Genomic DNA, 21,145 nt, shown 5'->3' on the forward strand with positions numbered 1-21,145 from the left:
TTGAGAACATGCTAGTGTCTAAAAATATGCTCGCTTAGGTAATGAAAGAATTAACAGAACATCTCTAAAAACCAAGCAGCATCTCAGTCAGTGTCACATTTCAAATCCGAATTTAAGAACTGTGCCAAAATTTCAGTTTAACTATAGCATTCCTTACACTCCCTGTCATCTTTTCTAAATCTCCAGTGCTGCTTAGCCCTTATTTCTATATGACAAAGAATGGTTTCCATAGCAAACCAGAGTAATTAATTCTGTATGCGCAAATGGACAAAGGGATGAGTGCCCAAACACACATCTCCAGGCAGTGGCAATGGAAGCAGCTGAACTTGCTTTTCTAACTGGTGATGAAATGTGGTCACAGCTTCCAGGTATAAACAGCATCACCAAAATTTTAAAGCTGGTGCAAACTTTAATCTATTGTTGCATAAATCAGACTGCAAGAAAATACTATGTATGATCAGAAGTAATGTCTGAGAAAAAAAAAGAAAAAAAAAGGCAGAAAACAAGAATTTTTATCCACTTTTCATGTCACTAACAGTATTTGATACCTGACTCTTCTCCACAGCCATTTGAGAATTATCATTCTTGAAGGCACTTACAGAAGATGTGAAAAGGTTACAGCTGCCATTAAATATTAACAGTGACAGATAAAGACATAAATTTATTTATTGATAAATTTAAAGCCCCATAGTTTTTGTAAATGCATAGAAGATTTTAATAGCCACTTCAGATATGTGGTAATCACCACTAGAACCAAAATATCAGAGATACTTTTCTGAAAAAGCATAACCACAGGATTAGAATTTATCTCTGTGTTAATTAAACAGAAGGCAAGATCCACTCCTCAGAGCTGAAAGCCTGAAGTACTTGGTTTACATAATTTGTTTTTTCTTTTCTACCACAAGGCCACAGAATCCATGAACTCCTTCAACACAGCAATCCTCCACTGATGACCCAGCACACCAAATCCCCCCTAGCTGCCCCCACATGTACCCAACAGTGACAGGTCACTGCCTTCCTTCATAGCTATGAAAAGATGAAATAATAAAATTTGCCATAAAAAGAACACTCTTGAGCCCCGCTACAGAAACACCGGACATAAATGGCAGTTTTCACCATATGACTGCTGTAATGTTTCTATGGCTAAAGTTTTGGGGAACTCTGTGTACAAGAGCGGAAAAAAACCCAGTCTTGCTTCTCTCCACAATTCTGATCATATATGAGCTGTGGAGCAGACACAAGAACTCATCCAGGTGAACTCCCTTTCAAAAGTGGAGTGGCACTTTGTCCTTCCACCCTCTCCCCTTTCCACTGGAGGGCACAGCCCCATTTTTTAACACAAGCCCTTATTTTCCCTAAGGAAATCTCTTGCATCCCACAGCATCTCTGCTCTGGCAGCCTCCAGAGATGCTTTAATTTAAGAAGGGGAGAGTCAAAAACAGAGCATGCCCTCAACCCTCCTCATACTGTTGCCAAAAAAAGAGGCCACAGAGAAGCTGTTTGCATCTACCAAAGAAAAAACTGGAAGACCTAAGAAAAAATAAAACCAGTGTAATAGTTAAATTGTTGAGCATGTTTAGGTAGTCAAGCTTATGTGAAATGTAATAAAAGAAACAATATATTGAAGGAGATGAAAATGAGCCTATGAAAGATCCAAGATGCTAAACATATAAAATAGGAAAGGAATAAAGTCCATATGGACATGACTGACTTCTAGTTGGAATCCAGAAGATGAATGAAAGCTCTCAAAAAATGAGAGAACAATGCTCAGGGCCCAAGAAGAGAAAATTATTAACCAATGAAATTTTACTTAACTTAAATCATGAACTCATTATTCTGCAGTGCCTAGCACAGCTTTTAACGACTATTTTAATAAAATAAAGTACAGGTTAAATTAGGAACTCCCTTTGCTGGGCTTTTTAACAACCAAACCACATTTTCCAACAACACATATGTTGCTGTGTTTGCCTGTGAAGAGCTAAGTTGCCATTTACTCTCCTGTCTTTAACATGTGTGTGCATGGGATGGGTGTATTTGGGGTTTTTGTTTGATCAGTTTTATTGGTGTTTTTGGAGTACTTTTGCAGGGTAGGGTTTGGGGATTTTTTAAGAGCTAAACTTCATGACCATATAGCTAACACAAGGGAGCTGAAGAACCAGTTTCAGTGGATGCAACTCACCATGAGGAACACACCAATCAACTTCCCTGAGTCTCAAAATTTTCTGGACTCAAGCATTATACAAAGCTAAATGGTTAACTAGAAGCACACAAGCAAACAAACAAATCCCTAAGTTCTCAATTAAATGGTGACAGTTTTTTCTTTTAAATAGTTTATGGACTGTTTAAACTATGAATCCATTTCCTTTTCACATAGCAACAATTTGTTTCTTTGAAGCACAGGCAACACCTCCTCAGAAGGAATGGGAGAACAGCTGCAGGCAGAAAAAATCCTGAGCAAAGTTTACAAAGAACCCTAGTTTAACTTTTTGTGTAGCAAATGTGATGGTTTGTCTCCATCCCTACTTTAAAAGCAGGTAAATATAAGGTAGTGTAATATATTTCTTAGATGTAAAAAATTCAATTGAAATATACATTTTTACTTGCACAGGAAATCTATAATGAAAACACTTGTCCTAAACTGAGATTTGCAAGTGAGGAAGAGGATGCCACAAAAGCTAAAAAAAAAACCTCCATCAACATAAAATGAGGAATCAGATTTTTTATTTTACAATAATTTAGAGAATTAAAGAAGGCAATGTTAGTCCTAAATACCTCATTCCCATTTTTAAAGAGTAACTATAAGCTGCAAAACAAATCTGAAAATATAGTGGCTTAAGGAAATAAAATGGTTAAGACTTCTCTTTTTACTGCCTGATCTGAGAAAGGCAGAAACTGTACAGAAGTTCAGGCTAGAAAAGTGAAGCTGTCTCTCTACTTCCTGCTGGAAGCTTCACCATTTATTCTCCTTCAGCTGAAGAAGGCATCAAATATTGCATCTTCCATGCAGGCAAAGTACAATTTAACAGTTATTTATTCTGACTACATAAAACTCACTGAACATTTCAGTTTGTCACACTGTTATTATCTACTGGTGGTGTACTAACTTTTCAGTCAGACTCTGAGAGGAAGTACAGCAGATGACATGTACAAAACGGGAAATAACTTTGTCCGGGGATATATAAACAGTAATGCTAAAACCCCTCTCAAACTACTTTTTGTAAGATTCCCCTCAGCCAATCTGTTCTAAAAAACAGCAATTATGGGCTACTTTTAATAGTCTGATTTTTACTGTTATTCAGCTGCAAATACTTCAGAACTGTGCTAGGGACTTCAACCCCCCCAAACCTTTCCAGAAAGGTGTATTTACATAAGTAGCCAATACTATTTTAATTTACCTTACTGAACTGAGGGGCTGAAGTCTTTATGGTCATAATTACTTTTTTTCCAAAAGGATGATCATTGCCAAAGACAGACTACACTCCAAATGACAGTGATCCTGGGTTTTCTTTGTCTTGGTGCCTATTTGTGGCTTAGTAACTGTGCCTCGCCCACACTGATTAATCTGAAGAGGCAGAGCCTTCGAGCACAGGCTCTCTAATAAGTGGAGAACCTTAAAACCCACTTGGAGGGCTGTTCAGCTTTTCCTTCATGCCTTTCCAGGATTTGTTAACTCTCAGCTAAACCAGGTAAGATTTGGCCCTCCAACCAAGCCCTTCTTCAGCTCCTGCTCCTCTGGAGATGCCCATGCTCCTTGCATGGAGGCAGGCACAGCCATATTCCCCACCCACACAATTACCATGGATTATTACTGCTCTTGTGCCTCACTGCTGAATCCTATATATATATTCTTAATGCAGCAGAGCAACCCCCTCAGTTGACTAATGTTCAGCACTGTCTCATGGAAAAAGCTGTGCTACAAGCCTTATATTCATCATAAATATAACTTGGTAGTGTGCAACATGATCTCACAAAAGGGACTAATGCATGTTCAGGTTTGCTCAAGACTCGCTGGATCAAGAGTTCACCCACAACTACATCCTAAATCAGTTAATGAACACAAAGGCACATCTCTTAATGCAAACTGCAGCCATACTGAAACCAAGCATTACATCTCTTCAGCTGAAGACAGAAACTAAATGGATGAAGGCATATGTAGTATTAATACGGGTTCAGATGGTAGTCTATACATACACCATGCCCCCTGTCCTCTCCCCTCTACACAGAACTACTGAAGAGATCAGCATGTTCAAATCCTGCACTGTGAATTGTGTGCAGAATGCAGCAAGCCTGACACCAAAGGCAAGCAAGAAAAGACCATGATCTTTTTGCCACTACATGTCACTATTTAAGATCATTTCTGTGAATGTCCCTCCCCTTAGTTTCATGCTTTATATTGTATATTTTCTAATAAAAACTGGATTAAATAGTTGAATTGAAGCAAAGTCTATTTTTAATTAAAGATTATACCAAATCCACAGTCTTTAAACAGTTTGCCCATCGTACATACATCATACAATCAAGATTGTATTCAGAAAGCACAATATTTTACTGCCATCTCCACATTCAGAATATACAAACTAAGAAACTGAAAGGAAAATACACAGAGACCTTTTCAATGGAAATTTGAGCTACTGATAAATAACTTTGCTTTCATGCTGCATTCTGATGGATGAAAATTACTGTATACATTATTTCCACATTTAAACAGCAGTGCTGCTGGCTATGTATTCTTTTCAATTTTCTGCTTTTGCAAAGAATTCCATAAGGATCACTCAGTTTATAAACCATTCAGGATTCTTTCACTACCACATTACAGTGACTCTCCCAGCCTCACCATCACTGATCAAGTATGTTCAGTATCTTGTAAACGATCCCAGCTCACCTCTAGCCCAAGCTGAGATCTCAATTTCCCCATCTTTCTCAAATGTCTAACACATGCAGTATTTCTCCCTGCACAGCCTGCTCCCTTTGGATTGCTACAGCAAGTGCTTTTTAGATCTGCCCGCAATACACTGATGCGAGCGATCCCCTCCTCCCCATCCTTCTTTAGGATGGGTAATAAAAAACTTTGTTCTCTTCCCTCTCACTGGATTTATCTTCCCTGCCAGTATTTCTTCTTTTGCACCAAACAGCTGCAGAACTAAGTTTAATACATGGCAAACAGAAGATGGGCAGCTACTTTAAAACGCTGTATTTTGTGTTTTGACCTCAGTAACACCCTCTTAAATGACAGCAAGGAAGTTGATCAAAATCTCAGTTTAATTTTACTAAGATTCTGCACTCAGAGTACCAGGACTGTACTGTCTACTGGTTCACATTGACTCATTAGTTAATCTCTGTTTCCAACAGCAATTTAGCAAACTATGGCTCAAAGGATTATAAACAGAACTACTATTTAATCTTAAAAAAAGCATTTTTTAAATATAAAATGTTTTAATAGACTCTTCCAAAACTTAAAGCACTTACAAAATAACTACTGTTTTTAAGAGTTAACTGAAAAAAAATGTAGCAATTGACACTGCAAGGCTAAGGAAACTATTACAACAGAGAAAACATGCCCAGCTCAACTTCCTCTCCAGTTTATTAGTGTAAGGCATTCTCTCAGCTGTACTTCCTCACTGGCAGAAGAGGGAGAACATCACTTTAGATCCAGTCACAACTGTAGCATAAAGACAAGGAATGAAAAAACCTGAAGTCTTAAAATTTGCTTTACAATCTAATCTAACTACCATATAACTTCATGGCAGTCTTTAAATAAGGAACTTCCAATTTAACCTTTTATCTTTTGCTAAGGCAGACTTGGAGAGGGAAAACTTAATTACAGAGCCTCTGAGGCCCTGTATATAAACATCTCTTTATACAAACATCTACATACAGAAGTGTTTTCTCTTGAAAACCTAACATAAAATTACGGAAAACTTTAAGTGAAAATAAATATTTGAAACCTCCAAACTATCCCTTAATATTAATTAATTACTAGAAAAAAGGGATTATTTACTAGAATCATCTCCTCACTCTATTTCTTTCTCAGAATCTGGACAGTCTTTCAAGTGGCAAGAGAAACAATTGAAATTAATTGCACTAAGGACCTTAGTACTCTCCAATTTCATGGGTGAACAGGTAACAATATATTTTTGCTTTCAACGTAAGAAATGGATCAACACATTCAAGTGATAAACAAGATCTCGCACAGACACAAAAATCTGCCTGAAGGTTTACTCTGAAGCTTTTTTCTTGGCTTGTGAAATCTCTTTGAGGTTTGGAGTGTTAGTCACTGCATGTAAGAGCAAGCAGGAAGAGTAAGGACCTGAGGCTCACAGTTTTTAACGTGACAAGAAATCAGTGCTAAGTCCCAAAAGCTCCATTCCATTTGCTGATGCTGGCAGAGCTCCAGCTGGCACAACCTTCTGAAAAGCCTTTTCACCTGTCACTGGTAGGAAATGGGAAGAGGTAGGGCTGTCACCAAGCAAGGTCCTGAAAGAAAGGACTTACCTCATTTCCTTTTATTGCCAGAAAAGACCCAAACCTTTCAGACACTTATTACCACTAACTTCCTTTACTGCTGGTGCTGCTGCACATTTCAAAAAGACAGAGCATACTCTAAACTACTCATATGGAATGATTTAATGAATCAAGAGAAATTTTGAAGAAAATTCTAAACTGAAATTGTTCTGAATTTTGTAAAAGTATTATTAAATGCTGAACAAAAAAAAAAGGTCTTTGTAAGAACAGCCATAGATCTCAAAACGACTGTTAAAAAGATTTAGGAAGCAATTAATTAGGAATTAATGAATACTTACCAACGAAAACAGAAAACATAGGAGACGTGGTAAGAAATAAACCTATTTACTTCCCTCTCCTGAAAACTTCTAATTAGAAATACCAGCATCTTTAACAAATCACCAGTCCTCTGTTTGTGATGTTGTTATAATGTGCAGCTTCCCACAATTAATATCTAATAGAGACTTATTTTAAAAGAACTTTTAAAGAGTTAACTTTCCAGGAGTTTGAATACCCAAGACAGAATTTCACAGGTTATGTTTTATCATGCTGTCTCCCCTAAGTGAATTACTGCAGCTATTTACAAATCCAATCATCGTTTTTAATCAGATTTTGAAAACATTGGTAGAGAATGGTGATGGAAAATTTTGGGAACCAGTAATCCCAGGTTCTGGTCACACCACCGATTTACAAAAAGGCAAAAGAGTGCCCTCCCAAAAGGCAGTAAACAATGATGCAAAAGGAAAAACTATCACAGGCTTTGAAATGTTCATGGTGGCTTATTCCTTTGATCAATTTATGTAAAGACCACATGTAACCATCAAAACAAATTCCTACAAGTTCCAGCACACCCTGTTCATTTGTCTGTGGGAAGTAACAGTGCTGCAAAGATGTGCAAGATCCAAACACAACATAATGTTTTGTATCAGCCCGTCTCGCATAGCACATTAACTCGCTCCTAAAAAGCAAACAAAGACTATTCAAATATTTGTTCTGTGCAGAAGCAGGAACCAGGAAGAACTGTATGCATAAGCGCAGAACAAGACTGAAGAAAACCAAGCAAACCCTTACCTGAACTGAAGGTGATAGTTGTTGGGATTGTTTACTGATAGTCCCTTGGAAAGATGCTAAAGCAACACTGTCACTCTTGTGTAACACTGGGCCATCACTCCTGGCAGACGCATCTGTCCTATGTGACTGCCACGTCTCTTTTCTGTGATGAGATTCACCAGCCTGCTCATCTCCAAAGGCAGCCCAAGAACAGCTGTCTTTTTGTTCATCTTCAAAAGCATTCCAGTCTGTAGCCTGGTTACAACCTGCTGAACTGAAGTCCGCAAAGTCATCCAAGTCCTGGAAAGCAACACTCTCATCTTGAGGTTTTGGCACTGAATCAAAGTCTCCAAATTCAGTATCATCACCATTTTCTACCTCAGTAGTATGCTGGAAGTCTAGTCCAGAAGTTTTTCTGGTAGTATCACATTCTAAAGTGTCAGGAGTCTGATTTAGTTCAGCTTGGTCCAAACTTGCTGGCTGCTGACAAACAGTACTCATGTCCCTGAATTCACCAAATTCCTTGTTAAGTTCACTAATATGTGCGGGCTGTTCAGAAGTTCTCTCTGAATCTAGAGCATTTGTTGAGTCTTGAGCATTCCCAAAGGTGGGAGACACACTGCTGACTGAACCGAAGTCACCAAACACATCATCATGTTTGTCACCGCAAGCTAAAACTTCAGTGCTACTTCCACCATTGAGATCTTCAGAACCACACAGTTTTTCTCCTGCAGGATCACAGCTTAGGCTTTGGATCTTATCAACCTTAATGTCTGCTGCTTTTGAAGAATCCTCAGACCTACTAAAATCTTTGCCATTCTCTATATGATGTTGTCTTCTCCTCCCACTGTGCTCTCCATTCTCTGTAGTGCATATTGAACTTCCAGTTGTTTGAGACATACTAGAAATTGCAAATTCCAGTGCTGAGGGACCCTGTTCACAACTAATTTCTGAAATGCAAACATCTTCTTCACTATGACTTACTCTGTTTATTATGTTGTTCTCCTGAATGCTCACTGAGTCTCTTTCATTAAGAGCACTGCATATTGTAGGCTCTGTTCCCTCTAAATGGGTTGGGGTTTTCTTTGAGAAGGTAGCAAAATCTGCAACATCTTCACCTGAGCTAGGCATTGAGTTCAAATTTTGCTCAGTACTATGGGTGCTAGCAGTTTTAAGTCCCTTTGAGTCACCAATACTGTCTAGATCTTCTGTTCCCTGAGGATTTACAGGGTCTGATGCTGCAAATCCGTTTGTTAGAATCTCTAGACATGGAAGTTTCTCACCATTACAAGCATCTATTTGCTCATCTTGGCTCTCAACTGTTACACCAGTTCTAACCACACAAGACGAAAAACCTTCTGATTTTCCAGTGTTGTCTCTTTGTTCCCCCCTTCTGTTTACATCTTCTAAAGCAGTACCTGAAGTTCTAAACTTAGATTTTTCTTTGATAGTACTAGTAGCTGACATATCAGAAAGCTCCTTAGTATGAGTAGGAAGCTCTGCAATGCAGTCTTCATCTTTACCATTTTTAACAGATGTGAAAGTTGCAATGCTAGCTACATTGTCAGAATAATCATGGAGTGGGATGAAATGATTTGTGGGTATAAACTCTTCCTTTGGATGACTGTAGTCCGGTGTATCAAAATCAGCAAAAGCTACGCCAGCAGTGCTCACACCAGAAAATCCTCCAAACTCATCTTCATCATCATCATCAGCCCCATTGTCAAGCGGTGGAGGGGATGAGGAGTACATTCGAATAATGTCTGGTTCCATTGTTTGGTTCTGCTTCAGCATTAATGTATTTCTGTATGAGGGAAAAACAGAGCTATATTACAACGTGGCTAGCTTTTGTGTTCTTATATATTTCATTTTTATAGTTTCATGCCTCATTTTTTAAGTGTGTATATAGGTCAGATATCAGAAAGACATCAGATATCAGAAAGAAACATTGCCCAAGCCCATTTCTTTTACAAGTCACAAAGAATCTATTTGGACAGTTCAAGCCTCTTCTAAACTACTACATGATCAAATTGTCAGCAGACAGTGCTGAAATGATCCTCTTGTACTGTTGTGCAACACTGGCACAACTAAACTCAGTTTTAACTCATCAGTACTCTACCTCCCATCACCAGCAGTTCACAAAACTGCCAGTGACCCTGGTCCATATCTTGCCACACTCCTTTGTATGCTCAGGCGTGTGACAAGAATTAAGACACTCCATGAGCTATGCCACAACAGCCATACACATAAGGGACCTTCACCAGCATCAAAAACTTCAAAAGTGTTTCCATAAGCTCTGAAACTGTAAAGGAGTGGAGGAAGGAACTGTTGTTAGAACCACTACTGTTACCCTACTGTTTGAGTCTCTTTCTGCCAGTCCATGGGTTTCTGTTTGGTTGCCCTGTTCTCTGAATTTCCTACCCACAAGCCAGTACACTGCCTTCACAGCTGCTGCCACCAGCCTGCTTCTGTCTTAGGAAGTAGCTGAGAAATGCCACCATGATGCCACCAGTAAAGCCTAGAGCCAAACACACTTCATCAAAACTTCTCAAAAGGAGAACTGAGCACGATTATTCATAAAATATTGAAACACAAATCACTACACCACAGGAGAAAAAGAAAAATGAAGAAAGTATTCCCATGGCCTAGATAGAAACAGATTAAGGACTCCCTGTTTTAACACTGCAAACCATTACAGGAACAAGGCAGGTATAGATGGAAAATTTTCTTTCCTAAAAAATAATCGTGACTTTTTCAATGTTGTGTGCAATTAATGAAACAATAACTACTAGTATGAATAGACTGACACCGAGCTCTCTCCATTTCAAATGATACTTGCCATGAATGAACTGTAACACTAACCCTTACCTACAGAAAAAGAGCAGAAACAACCTATACATATCAGCAAATGTTTGAACCTCTAACCACCAGACTAAGTGCAGAGTTTATAACACTAGTCATGCAACACAGATAAAATATGATCCTTAAATCCAGTGCCTTTAGTGAACAACTTCGTAAAAACACCTTAAGAGAAGCACACAGACTAAAACACAACAAATAAAGCTCTGCAGCTCTTCTCAAGCACAACATACCAAGCACTTCAGCCAAACAGCTCTGGATATCTGCCAGGAAACTCTGGCATCCTTGAGGTGACTAACATACCTACAATTTCTTTTTTAAAGGGTGGATTTCAATTACAAAAGTACATAATGCTTATCAGATGAAACCTTGAGGTAATTTCTAACATAACATGCAAACTGAAAAGAACTGCAAAGGAATTTTGTTTAGAATAAGCCTAAGTTGTCAACAAGCTCCCACATAGGCTGACTCAGCACCAGCTGCTTAACAAGGTATTTGAGAGAAGAACTTCACTCACTCTCAACTTCTGAACTTTCCCATTGAAAAAAAAATTTGTCTATATGGTTCATCAAAACCCATGCATTTTAAGTATTTTCAGATTTATAGGCTTATAAATATAAGGTTTAGGTAGAGGTTGCATTTCACCCAAATTATTTGAAATACCACATTCAGGTCTGTATTAGTAACTACACCACCTTACATTAGTGGATCTCATTTTGGCAAGACATGCCAAGAAAAATTCTTAACCTACACTAGCCATAGATCCATGTACTATCTACTATCCATCCTAACTCTACTTTTTTTTTTTTGACCATTTACTGTATGAGTATTTTCGCCTCGGCCAAAAATAAATAACGATAGAGCTGAATTGAGAGTTGAGAACATCCTTGGATGCAAGGATGATCTAAAATAACCCAAATATGCAGTTTCAGAAAACAAACTGAATAATGTGAGAGGAGCAAGCATCACAATCCCAGGGAATTTACCCACAATACTCCTTTCCAGTTTAACACTAAAAAAGTGGGGAGACAAGGAACAAGAATAACAAGGACAAGCATAGGACAAAGATAACTACATGGGAGCTGAAGCAAACTGCTGAAGCCCACTTGAATATGTAGAAAGATGTCTGATGATTAAAAAATTTTCTCTCCTGCAACTTCTGACATAGAGCAGAAGAAACTTCCTTCAATTTTTCATTTCAAAGCACTTTTAAAACATCACAGGGATCATTTACAAAGCAGCAGTCCAGCAGCACAATGCTCCAGCTACATTTCAATAACAGTTGCCAAAACAGGATCTGCAAGGAACATTAACTGTACATTTAAAAATTTGATCACAGGTTTGATAGTCTACTATGTGTTTAATCAGTTGTACCCACAAGAACCCACTGCATAACCAATTGTACAAACTTCTATATAATTATTTTTAAAATGTCAGGTATTTCCAGTTATGTTACTGCTGCATTTTAAAAGTCAAACATAAAGAGTTCCAAAACATATGAATCTGCATTATAAATGAGTGCAAGGTTACGTTGACACAATTTAATTGCTGTTTCAAAACTCAAACATACTCAAACTGCAAGAAAAGGAAAAACTTCATATTAGTATTCCCTCTCCTTTTGCCTAATTAGTGATAAATTTTTAAAATTAGCATAATCCAAATTCTCCTCACAATATAAAACAGCATGGGAATTTTAGTCTTAATGTTGTTTTTTTTCAGAAATAATTTCATTATGGTCCCCTTTCATGACTTCCAAAAGTGTTCTATCTGCCAACAAGAAACCAAATTAGTTACTGTCCATTGAAACCTGTGATGAAAACCCACAGGTCTGACAGAACTACTTTTTTTTCCTTATCTCATTTAGTTAATCCCTGCTTTGTCTGGTATCTCAAATAGAGCTGGAAACATGTTTCATGTTTTGTAGTCCTTCTACCCAACTCAGATATATTCTTGGTCAAGACACTCAGCTACATAATTTTGTAAATTTGGTATTTCAAGTGATGTTTACAATGTTATTATATCCAAAGTAGAATTTGAACAAGTTGTATCACCAATAATATGAATTATTCATCCTCTTGTTTTTGAGGGAATTAGTCACCAAATTTAAAAGTCAAGTATAAAGCTAACATGCTCAGTTCACTTACAGATTCTCTGAGTGTTAAGTTAAAAGAAAGCATCATTTTTTAGTACACTATATAATAAGGACTGCAATTTGAAGGAAATTGTAAGTTTTTACTTGTGTAACAGAGCATAACATGCCCAACTTATGTGATTTGTAATAAGCAACAACCCAGGTTTCTGGCATCAGAACTTACACCTCGAGGTGAGGAATCTGACATAGTTAAAGTGTTCATGTTTAGTGCATTGCTTTATTCACAAACACAGATTTATGTTGATAAATGCAGTAACTTCTGCAGATCCCAACAGTTTAAAATTAGACTGAAGACAGATTTCTATCAATTGCTCACAGCACGTGGTTGTACCAACGTTTTCTAGGAATAAAAAGAATTGTATTCTCTCTCAGATGCCATTTTCTGCATTTCTGTCTTTTACCTACTTGTTTGTTGAGTTTTTATTAACTGGAAATGCTAGTTCTTGCATACACGTGTTGCTTTATATTCACATCCTAACGTTTGTTATCAAAGATTTCCCAAAAAGTTTCAGTACCACAAACAGGAGACTGTTTAAGTCATACTATAAATGCAATTCACCAATACACTCACAAGTACAAATTGACATCGTACTCTAAAGAAGAAAAATGCTGATTAATTAATTTTCAAGGTTCAAACTTTTTTTCTCAAGTCACATGCATTTAAGGATGCAATTCAAGTTAATTTAAAACATTAAAAGAAGAGAGAAAACATAAATCAGTAATGCTAGAAAAAAATTGATAGGAAAGGAACTGAAAAGAGAAAATTAATACCCTTCTTTTATGATCACTAACTAGGTTTTCAAAACATTTACAACAAAACCAGGCTATCTTATTATTTGTTTGCAGTAAACAGGGAACAATATGTGCTTTCCACACACACACCACATCCTTGTTCACTACCTTTCTGTAGAGTAATAGCAAAAGCCTAACAAAGACTCGGCAGCAAAGAGAACAATGCAATTACACTACACAAAAGCAGGTATAAATAGTTCCTTCTCTGTGTATCTTCTAAGGCAAAACTTGAAACAGTATTTTTGGCTCTTACATAAGACCTAAAAAATCAGGAGGTCACCAAGAGGATCTCTAAAGTAATACTTGAGGCATGTAAATTCAAAAGAAACCCCTTGCAGAACAGAATGTTTCATTTGAGAGGAAGCAAAGCAATGAATAACCTCTCAGCTGTGGATTATTCTGAAGAAAAGCTGAGTTAAGCAATCATCTCCTTAAAGCATACAGGAAACACAATAATCAGAAATGGCACAATCAAGATCTCCATGACAGAAATTACAACATTACTAAAACACCCTACAGTAAAAAGCCTTGCAATAGCAAGGAGATGGATTCAAGTCATTAGCATCTGATCTTTCCAAGAACATTTAACTCTTACTGCAAGGGAATTCCTCTAGCAAACGCCAAAAATACCACACTAAGGACCAGATTTAGACTTATTACAGCACAGTACGCTTCCAGCAGGAAAAGCTGTAATGGAAGCTCCTCTTCCATTATCCCTTTGCCTTCTCTTTGGCTTAGAACAATGGAAACCAGATTCCCAGTCTTTCTGCACCTGAGAACCTATTTCTAGAACAGTGGTTGCAAATTAGAAGATCCTGTCTGTTAGAACAGCATTTCCACAACCCAAATCCACTTTAGAGAGAGAGCCTCTGTCCAAGCTGAAGTCAATATGTTCTTAAATTGGTTTAATAAGCTTATTTTTATTTTTGGAAATAGTTACCAGCAAACAAAATACAGCAAGAAAATGTTTACTTCATAAAGCCTCCAAGAAATCAATGTTTTCGATTTTGAACTTAATGCTGTTACAGTCAGAAGGTCCATTACCCAAAGAAGGTGTTTCAGAGCACTTTTTCTTGGACATGTATGAGTTGAGGAAAGCAATGTTCTCCAGTTCCAGTAAGGGAAACATATCTAAGCCTTATTTCTCACTACCCAACATTTGGAATTAATCAATACCACCATATATTACTTCGGTTTCAAACACTGAACTTGCTGGACACCTTCTATTACAAAGTGTTGTATGTATAATGAACATTAAAGTAACAGAACTCAGGAGAGTTTCACCAAGAATCTGGCACTAATTTCAGTCAGCTCATTCTTCTTCTCCTGTGCTCCTCAGGCTGGTATTAAACACCAGGCACCCCTAGACAATCCAGCCCATGCAATATTCAAACCTCTTTGACAGTGCTCCTCTTCCTCTCATCAGTGACAATGCAGAAAGACCAAGTTAGGTGGCACAAATGTGAAATTCAAAATATCTTTGATATAAGCATTTTCATTTTAAATGTTGTTAAACTATATAAAGAAGCAAACATTTCAGTAGTTGTGCAGCTTCACTTCTCCCTGTTTCATTTTGGCTTAGCTGTTGGAAAATATGAATCTAAACGTTCTGTTGGTTCATGAAACTCTTTTTTAAACCAAGAATAGCATTGCTTCCCAAATCTAAAAGACCAGGTTATGCTCAAAGTTACTATAAGGGAAAAAAATGTTTCAACTCAAAATCCACTGATGTGCTTTAACAGCTGCAGATGAAGATGCTGCCTGTACCTAAATCTGAAAATAGATAGTGGGGAAAATGTTGTAAGAACTAGCACATCTTAAATTAATATGGGCAAACACAACTGGTTGGAATCAGGTTACAATCTGACTCTGTGGAATGCAGTATTTGTGTCCAACATACAGCACACAGACACAAAATGTGTAAAGAAAGACGTCATAAGTAACAATAACTGAGATGTTTTCATTCTCACTATTTCCTAAATTAATTTAAAAACAGGACTCAACTCAGTGAGAAATCTATTTCTAGATATTACCCTCAAACATGCTAGCTGGGAACGGGTACTAAATTAGGATAAAAAGATGCTAGATTAGAAAGTATTAGAACTAGATTACCTAGGGTCAACTGTTCTCAGAGACTTCCTCACAGCGCAGTATGATCTCCATCACACAGAAATCTTTCAAACTTCACACAGACTATAGTAGAGTAGATTAGAACTAATCTACAGGGCTGCAGTCTTCTGTGACGGGTTCTCTCACAGCCTGGTAGAGGAAATACAGCTGCACAAGGAAAACAACCATGGTTCTTCTTTCCACTACTGCAAACATACTTACTGCTTGTTTTTCAGTGAGCAGGCTTACATTATTCATCATTTATCCCACCTACAGACATTACCTCATATTAAAAACACAATACAGGAGGGACACCTGATAGTCCAAAGAATAAAATCTATTTTCCATCACCTTTCAGTTGACATACGAACTTGAGGTTTCACATTTCCTTCACCCTACTTTCAAACATACTAAAGTGAAGAGAGGATTTGCCCTTCCCTGTGGTTCTCCCAAGATAGGACTCTTTGATTTGAAAAATCCAAATTATTTGCTTTACAGAAGCAGATTTTTTAGATCACCTTGCAAATGGCACCAACACAGAAATATTCCTTGAGATTGAAAACTTTAATTGCTAAAGACATTAGCATGAAAGAAAGTCTACTGAAAATGAGATTGTCAGTTTTCAAACAAGGCGTATTTCATGGATTTTTTTTCTGTATGTGCGTGCAATAGCAGCAGCTTACTCGGTGTTTTGTTTTTTATTTTCCCCACAAAGGAGAAAATCTAACAGACAAAATTTCTAACACCTAGGAATGAGTAGGATCTAAGACACTTCTCTGACTATCCAGAAAAATTACAAGTATTTTTGAATCCCCATGAAAGGGTTAGCATGTCATTGCACTGAGACGTTCACAAAGAAGCAGTTTAAGTTGTCAAACAGCACAATAGCACAGAAAGGAATGAACATTCTGTCGAGATAGATAAAGGTATCTGCAAGATTATGCTGCTGAGTGTAGTGAAAACAACTCGATCGAGCATCAGTTTCTTTACTGCTGGATTTCTAACTGATACCACCACAGATCTGCAAGGACAGCTCAATGAATATTTCAGGAGGAAAAGGCAGAGTTGACTGAGGTCCATCTAAGCTGCTTTATTATTTCCACTGTGAAAGACAAGTCTTTTTAAAGTACTGAAAGTTTCGGAATTTTACTTTAAGTAATTAAGGTGTTAAAAAGTTTGCATTAGCTTAGTAAGCTACTGGGGGAATATTAAAGTAGAAATGCAGAGATCACACAGAGCATTCATCACCAGCAATATGTAACACAAATATGATTCACTGTGTGAACTCCAAATTTTACAGTCTATTAAATCCCTTACTAAACAAAACCATGATCTGAGCAAAACCAAATACATAAAAAAACCCCAACAAAAAAACAACAAAAAACTGAGGCTGAGATCCTTCAACTGCTTACTTATAAACAAATTAAGGAAGTAAAAACAAGAGGTCAGACTTTCACATGACCTTAAAAGGTCACACAATGTGTACTTTATGCAACTATCATGCAGAATGAAAATGCCAGAGCTACCTAAGCTTTTCTACATATTTTTAAGTCCAATTCTCAATTCATGTTATTCTCAATGACATGACTGTTTCAAATGAACAAAACAAACTCTCAGTAGCCACAGGTACTCCCAACGCTTCCCCAGGTTTTCACAACTAATGTTACATTCCTCCAGGTATAGCTCCAACTTCAGGAGGAGAAACTGATACCTGTGCATTGCACGAGCACACCTCTGCCTGTGCTGACAATAAAACAGAACATTTTTATTTTTGAAGTAGGCTAATTGCCTTTCCAAGTCTAGTTCATATGTCCAGAGAATAAAACAAGGAGGAAATACTTTTAATTTTGTTCAATCTCCAAGGACCAATTCAGCTAAAAAGCAGCATCCATCAAACTCACTTTACCACGGACTCAACAGCTGAAATGTGAGTTCTAATGAAGCATGTTGGGCTCTAAACCATGTATGAAACAAAACTTGTAAAACCAACCCAGCACAGCTCCTGTAAACAATGTTTCTCTACTTGCTCCAGTCATTTACGAACAGATGTTTGCTTAAGGAGCATTAAGCTGCTGAAGGCTTTCATTTCTGTGCTGAACCTGGAAGGAAGGGGCTGTCACCATTAAGAGGCCAATTTACTGACACTTCGAAGGAATCCCAAGGTTTAATCGTTGTTTTTAAGGCACCGTCTTCTCTAAAGTAAAAATTGTATTTTGGTTCATCAACCAGACACTTTTCACAGTAAACTGAAGTGTCAGCACCTAATAAAGCATTTGAGCAATTTCGCCCCAGTTTAGAATACCATTACCTCTTTTACAAAAAGAAAAATATCATACTTAAATTATGGTAACTCTGTTCAGCCTGTCATGCCCAGATGCATTTAGCAACGGACACTCTGCACGCCCCTCGAATGAGAAAGCTTGTCAGGAAAAGCCAAACACACAGGACAGCTGAACTTCTTGCACCACATCCTTGAGCCTTCTCCCAGCTGCGGCGCCGCTGAACCCCAGGAAAACGCGGGCCCCACCACAGGACAAAGCCGAACCTCCCGCTCCGGCCGCGACGGGACCAGCCCGGGGAGCCGCGGGGCTTCACCCCTGCCCCGCCCCGCCCGGCCTGGCCCCGCCGCCCTCCCCCGCGGGCCAACGGGAAGGACGCCGCTGCCCCGACAGGCCCCGGCCGCCACCGCCCCCCGGGGGCAGCGCCGAGGGGTCCCCGGCGCCTTTCCACGGCCGGGCCCGGCGGGAACGAGCCGCCCCCCGCCGACTCTTACCTGCGGGCTGCGCGGGGGGCGGCGGGGCCCGGGCGGGCATGGCGGCGGGCGGGGAGGGGGAGGGAAGGATGGGAGGAAGGGGAGAGCGGCCGCGGCCGGTTATCTGCGGCCTCCCGCGGCAACCGCCATGGAGGGGAGCCCCTGTGGGCGACAGGAACCGCGTCGCTGCGGCCCGGCCCCCTCCGGCCGCAGCCTCCCGCCCGCCACCGCCCACCGCGCTCCCGGCACGCACCGCGCTGCGCCCCCGCGCGCGTCACGTCCGGCACGGCCCGCCGTAAACAACGCTTGGAGCAAATGGCTGCGGGAGTGATGGGGTCTGTGTGTGTGCCCGCTGTAAACAGTGCTTAGAGCAAATGGCTGCGGGAGTGATGGGGTGTGTATGTGTGTGTCCGCTCTAAACAACGCTTGGAGCAAATGGCTGCGGGAGTGATGGGGTCTCTGTGTGTGCCCGCCGTAAACAATGCTTCGAGCTGCTGCGGCAGCGATGGGGTCTGTGCCCTTAGTCCTGCTGTGCCGTGGTGCTGTCGGAACACAATCCCGGAGCGGCTTGGGCGTGGAAGGGACCCTAAGCGTCAGCTGGTTCCAGCCCCCAAGCAAGCGTGTGTTAAAATGATAAAGAATAAAGTTTAGAAGAGCAGCATTTGGGTAACGCGCAAAGCCTGCCATTTGTCCTGTGGCCGTGGTTAACTGAACTCCGTACAGCGGTCACAACGCGGTGGCAAATTGCATTAATAAAATAGCGAGCAAAGCGTGGCATTAGAGCTGTGTTACGGAATGACGGGATGAATTAGGTTGGGAAAGACCTCTGGGATCACTCAGTCCAGCCTGTGATCCAACACCACGGTGTCAGTCAGACGGCGGCACCGAGCGTCACATCCAGCCTTTCCTTAAACACCTCCAGGGACGGTGACTCCACCACCTCCCTGGGCTGCCCGTTCCAGTGCTTAATCACCTTTTCTGCAAAGAAACTCCTCCCAATGTCTGGCCCAAACCTTCTCTTGCTGAGGACTACTTGCTGTCCTGTCATGGTTGCCGGGGGGAATAGGCCGAACCCACCTGGCTGCGGCCTCCTGCCAGGGAGCAGGGAGGTCACCCCAGAGCCTTTGTTCCTCCGGCGGCTCCAGGTGCACACACGCATACACACTGTGTTGAAACACAGAGTACTTTGGCTGACAAAGGCTTAAAACGAGGCCATTCGTAGAACTTTTCGCGTTTAAGGTTTGTGGAATAAAAATACCTCAAATGCGTTTAAGCGTAATTATAATTAATCTGCTAATTTAATCAGCAATAGAAGGCTTTTGTGAAGCGAGGGGGGCGGAATTATATTGTTAACGCAATGTTTTTGACTATTACTGAGTTTGACGATTAACGAGGCTCTATTACTTCGCCTCCTGGTGGCTGTTCTCTTTTGCCAGCTGTCAGAAACGCAGAGTGGAGCTTGTGCTGACCCAGCAGGACAGAAGGAGAAGCTCGAGGGAATAGGAAATAAGGTAATTTAGCTCTCAATGCTCTTTGACCTTCACCCAGCGTACAGCAATGTGATTTACAAATCGTAAGGGTATAGAGAAGATCCTGTAAAAGCAGTGAAATATTTTGCTGTAAAGCAACTGAGAAACGAGATCTTCACCCCCACCCCATATCTGGCGGTAGCCATTAACTTCCAGGGCCCCGAAGTACCCTTACTGTGTGGTGCTACTTCGTGAAGAATCTTTTTCCATTCCAGCTGTGTTTAATTTGTGGTCATTGGCAATTACTCTTAATCATCCTGTTGCAAATAATATAATTAGAGCAGGTAAAATAATACCTTCTCTTTTACATCTGCCTTATCAATCATTTGAATGATACATTAAATAATCATGCTGCCTGTAAACTCCCCAGACAGCAACATAAGCCCCAGTGTTGTCCAGAAAAGTTAGATTTTTTACCTGGTGCAACAAGCCAATAATTACACACTCAAGAGAGACATTGGTTATTTATTTCAGAGTTGCACAAACCTGGGTCCTCTGTGGTATTCCACAAATCAAGCACACCAACTATAAAAACTTTTTACTATTTATACATTTTAGCAAATGAAAGAATTAGTGCTCATTGGCTACAAGTTACAAAGTTCTCTTATTAATTAGCATTCTCTCCTTGATTGTTTAATGACTCTCTTGCTTCTCATGCTGTTTAGTTCCACATGCTCAGGCTTTCTCTTGGTCTGAGATGGTGATCAGCTGGTGGTTGTGATCTGTCCCTGCTGGAATTACCTTTTACCCAGGCAGAGCTGATTCAGCACAGTCACTGAGTTTTCTTTATTACTCTTTTCCTTATCTTCAGAGTTCTGCTAAATGTCCTTGAGGCCCATAAATTCTGCATTCTTTGTGTCTGCTATCAATGGTACATTCTTCTTCCCAAGTCTGGTTAACCTCCCCCTACCTCTGAGATCATTGAAGCATGTCCAGCTCTTAACCTTAAGAAGGCAATTCTACCCACAAGTAATTTGTTTTTCTAACACCTGCATATCACTTAGAGCTTGTTAGCTGCTGTCTGTTTAATGGATTAAATCTCCTTCTTGTTGATTGAGCTTGAAAGTATATAAAGACCATTAAAGAACATCCTTTCTTAAGAAAATTTTTCATGTTTCACATTTGCAACACTGGCACCCTAAAGAAAAACCAAGTAGTAAAGCCCTTCTTGTGCAAAAGCCCAAAGTCACAGCACAATCATGCACCTCAGAAAAAGATCCAGAAAGATAAGCTGTGTCAGTAATCAGGTTCTAGATTAGAAGAAAATTTGTTAAGTAAAATTTCCAGATTATTTGAAGAAGTGGCTCATATCCTAAGCTAGAAAGAAAGGCAGAAAATTCCTCCAATTTCAGAAGTTTCCAGGACCAGAAGTGTTAATCAGTATGCAGTTGTGAGTCTATA

At 39.6% G+C, this 21,145-nt stretch overlaps 2 protein-coding genes across 6 annotated transcripts in view; one reads left to right on the top strand and one right to left on the bottom strand.

Annotated features, from left to right (window-relative positions):
- Positions 1–18,423, bottom strand: part of AFTPH (aftiphilin) — a 41,920-nt gene extending 23,497 nt beyond the window's left edge. For 2 of the 3 annotated variants that reach the window (XM_033054688.2, XM_033054686.2), the window contains exons 1-2: positions 18,237–18,423; positions 7,573–9,355 (exon numbers count right to left, since the gene is read on the bottom strand). In XM_033054688.2, coding sequence (XP_032910579.1) covers positions 7,573–9,345 — 1,773 coding nt within the window. In that variant the 5' untranslated portion in view covers positions 9,346–9,355; positions 18,237–18,423. Of the gene's footprint in view, positions 1–7,572; positions 9,356–15,466; positions 15,561–18,236 lie in introns of those variants that run through there. The other variant, XM_033054687.2, reaches the window with a different exon arrangement.
- A 79-nt stretch (positions 18,424–18,502) lies between these two features.
- LOC116993563 overlaps positions 18,503–21,145 on the top strand; it is a 68,409-nt gene continuing 65,766 nt past the window's right edge. The window contains exons 1-2 of one of the 3 annotated variants that reach the window (XM_033054328.1): positions 18,503–18,670; positions 19,652–19,726. The gene's annotated coding sequence lies outside the window, so the exon portion shown is untranslated. The remainder of the gene's footprint in view (positions 18,671–19,651; positions 19,727–21,145) is intronic. The other 2 variants (XM_033054329.1, XM_033054333.1) reach the window with 2 other exon arrangements.

This window comes from Catharus ustulatus, chromosome 3 (genome assembly GCF_009819885.2).
Source record: "Catharus ustulatus isolate bCatUst1 chromosome 3, bCatUst1.pri.v2, whole genome shotgun sequence".
Lineage (NCBI taxonomy): Eukaryota > Metazoa > Chordata > Aves > Passeriformes > Turdidae > Catharus > Catharus ustulatus.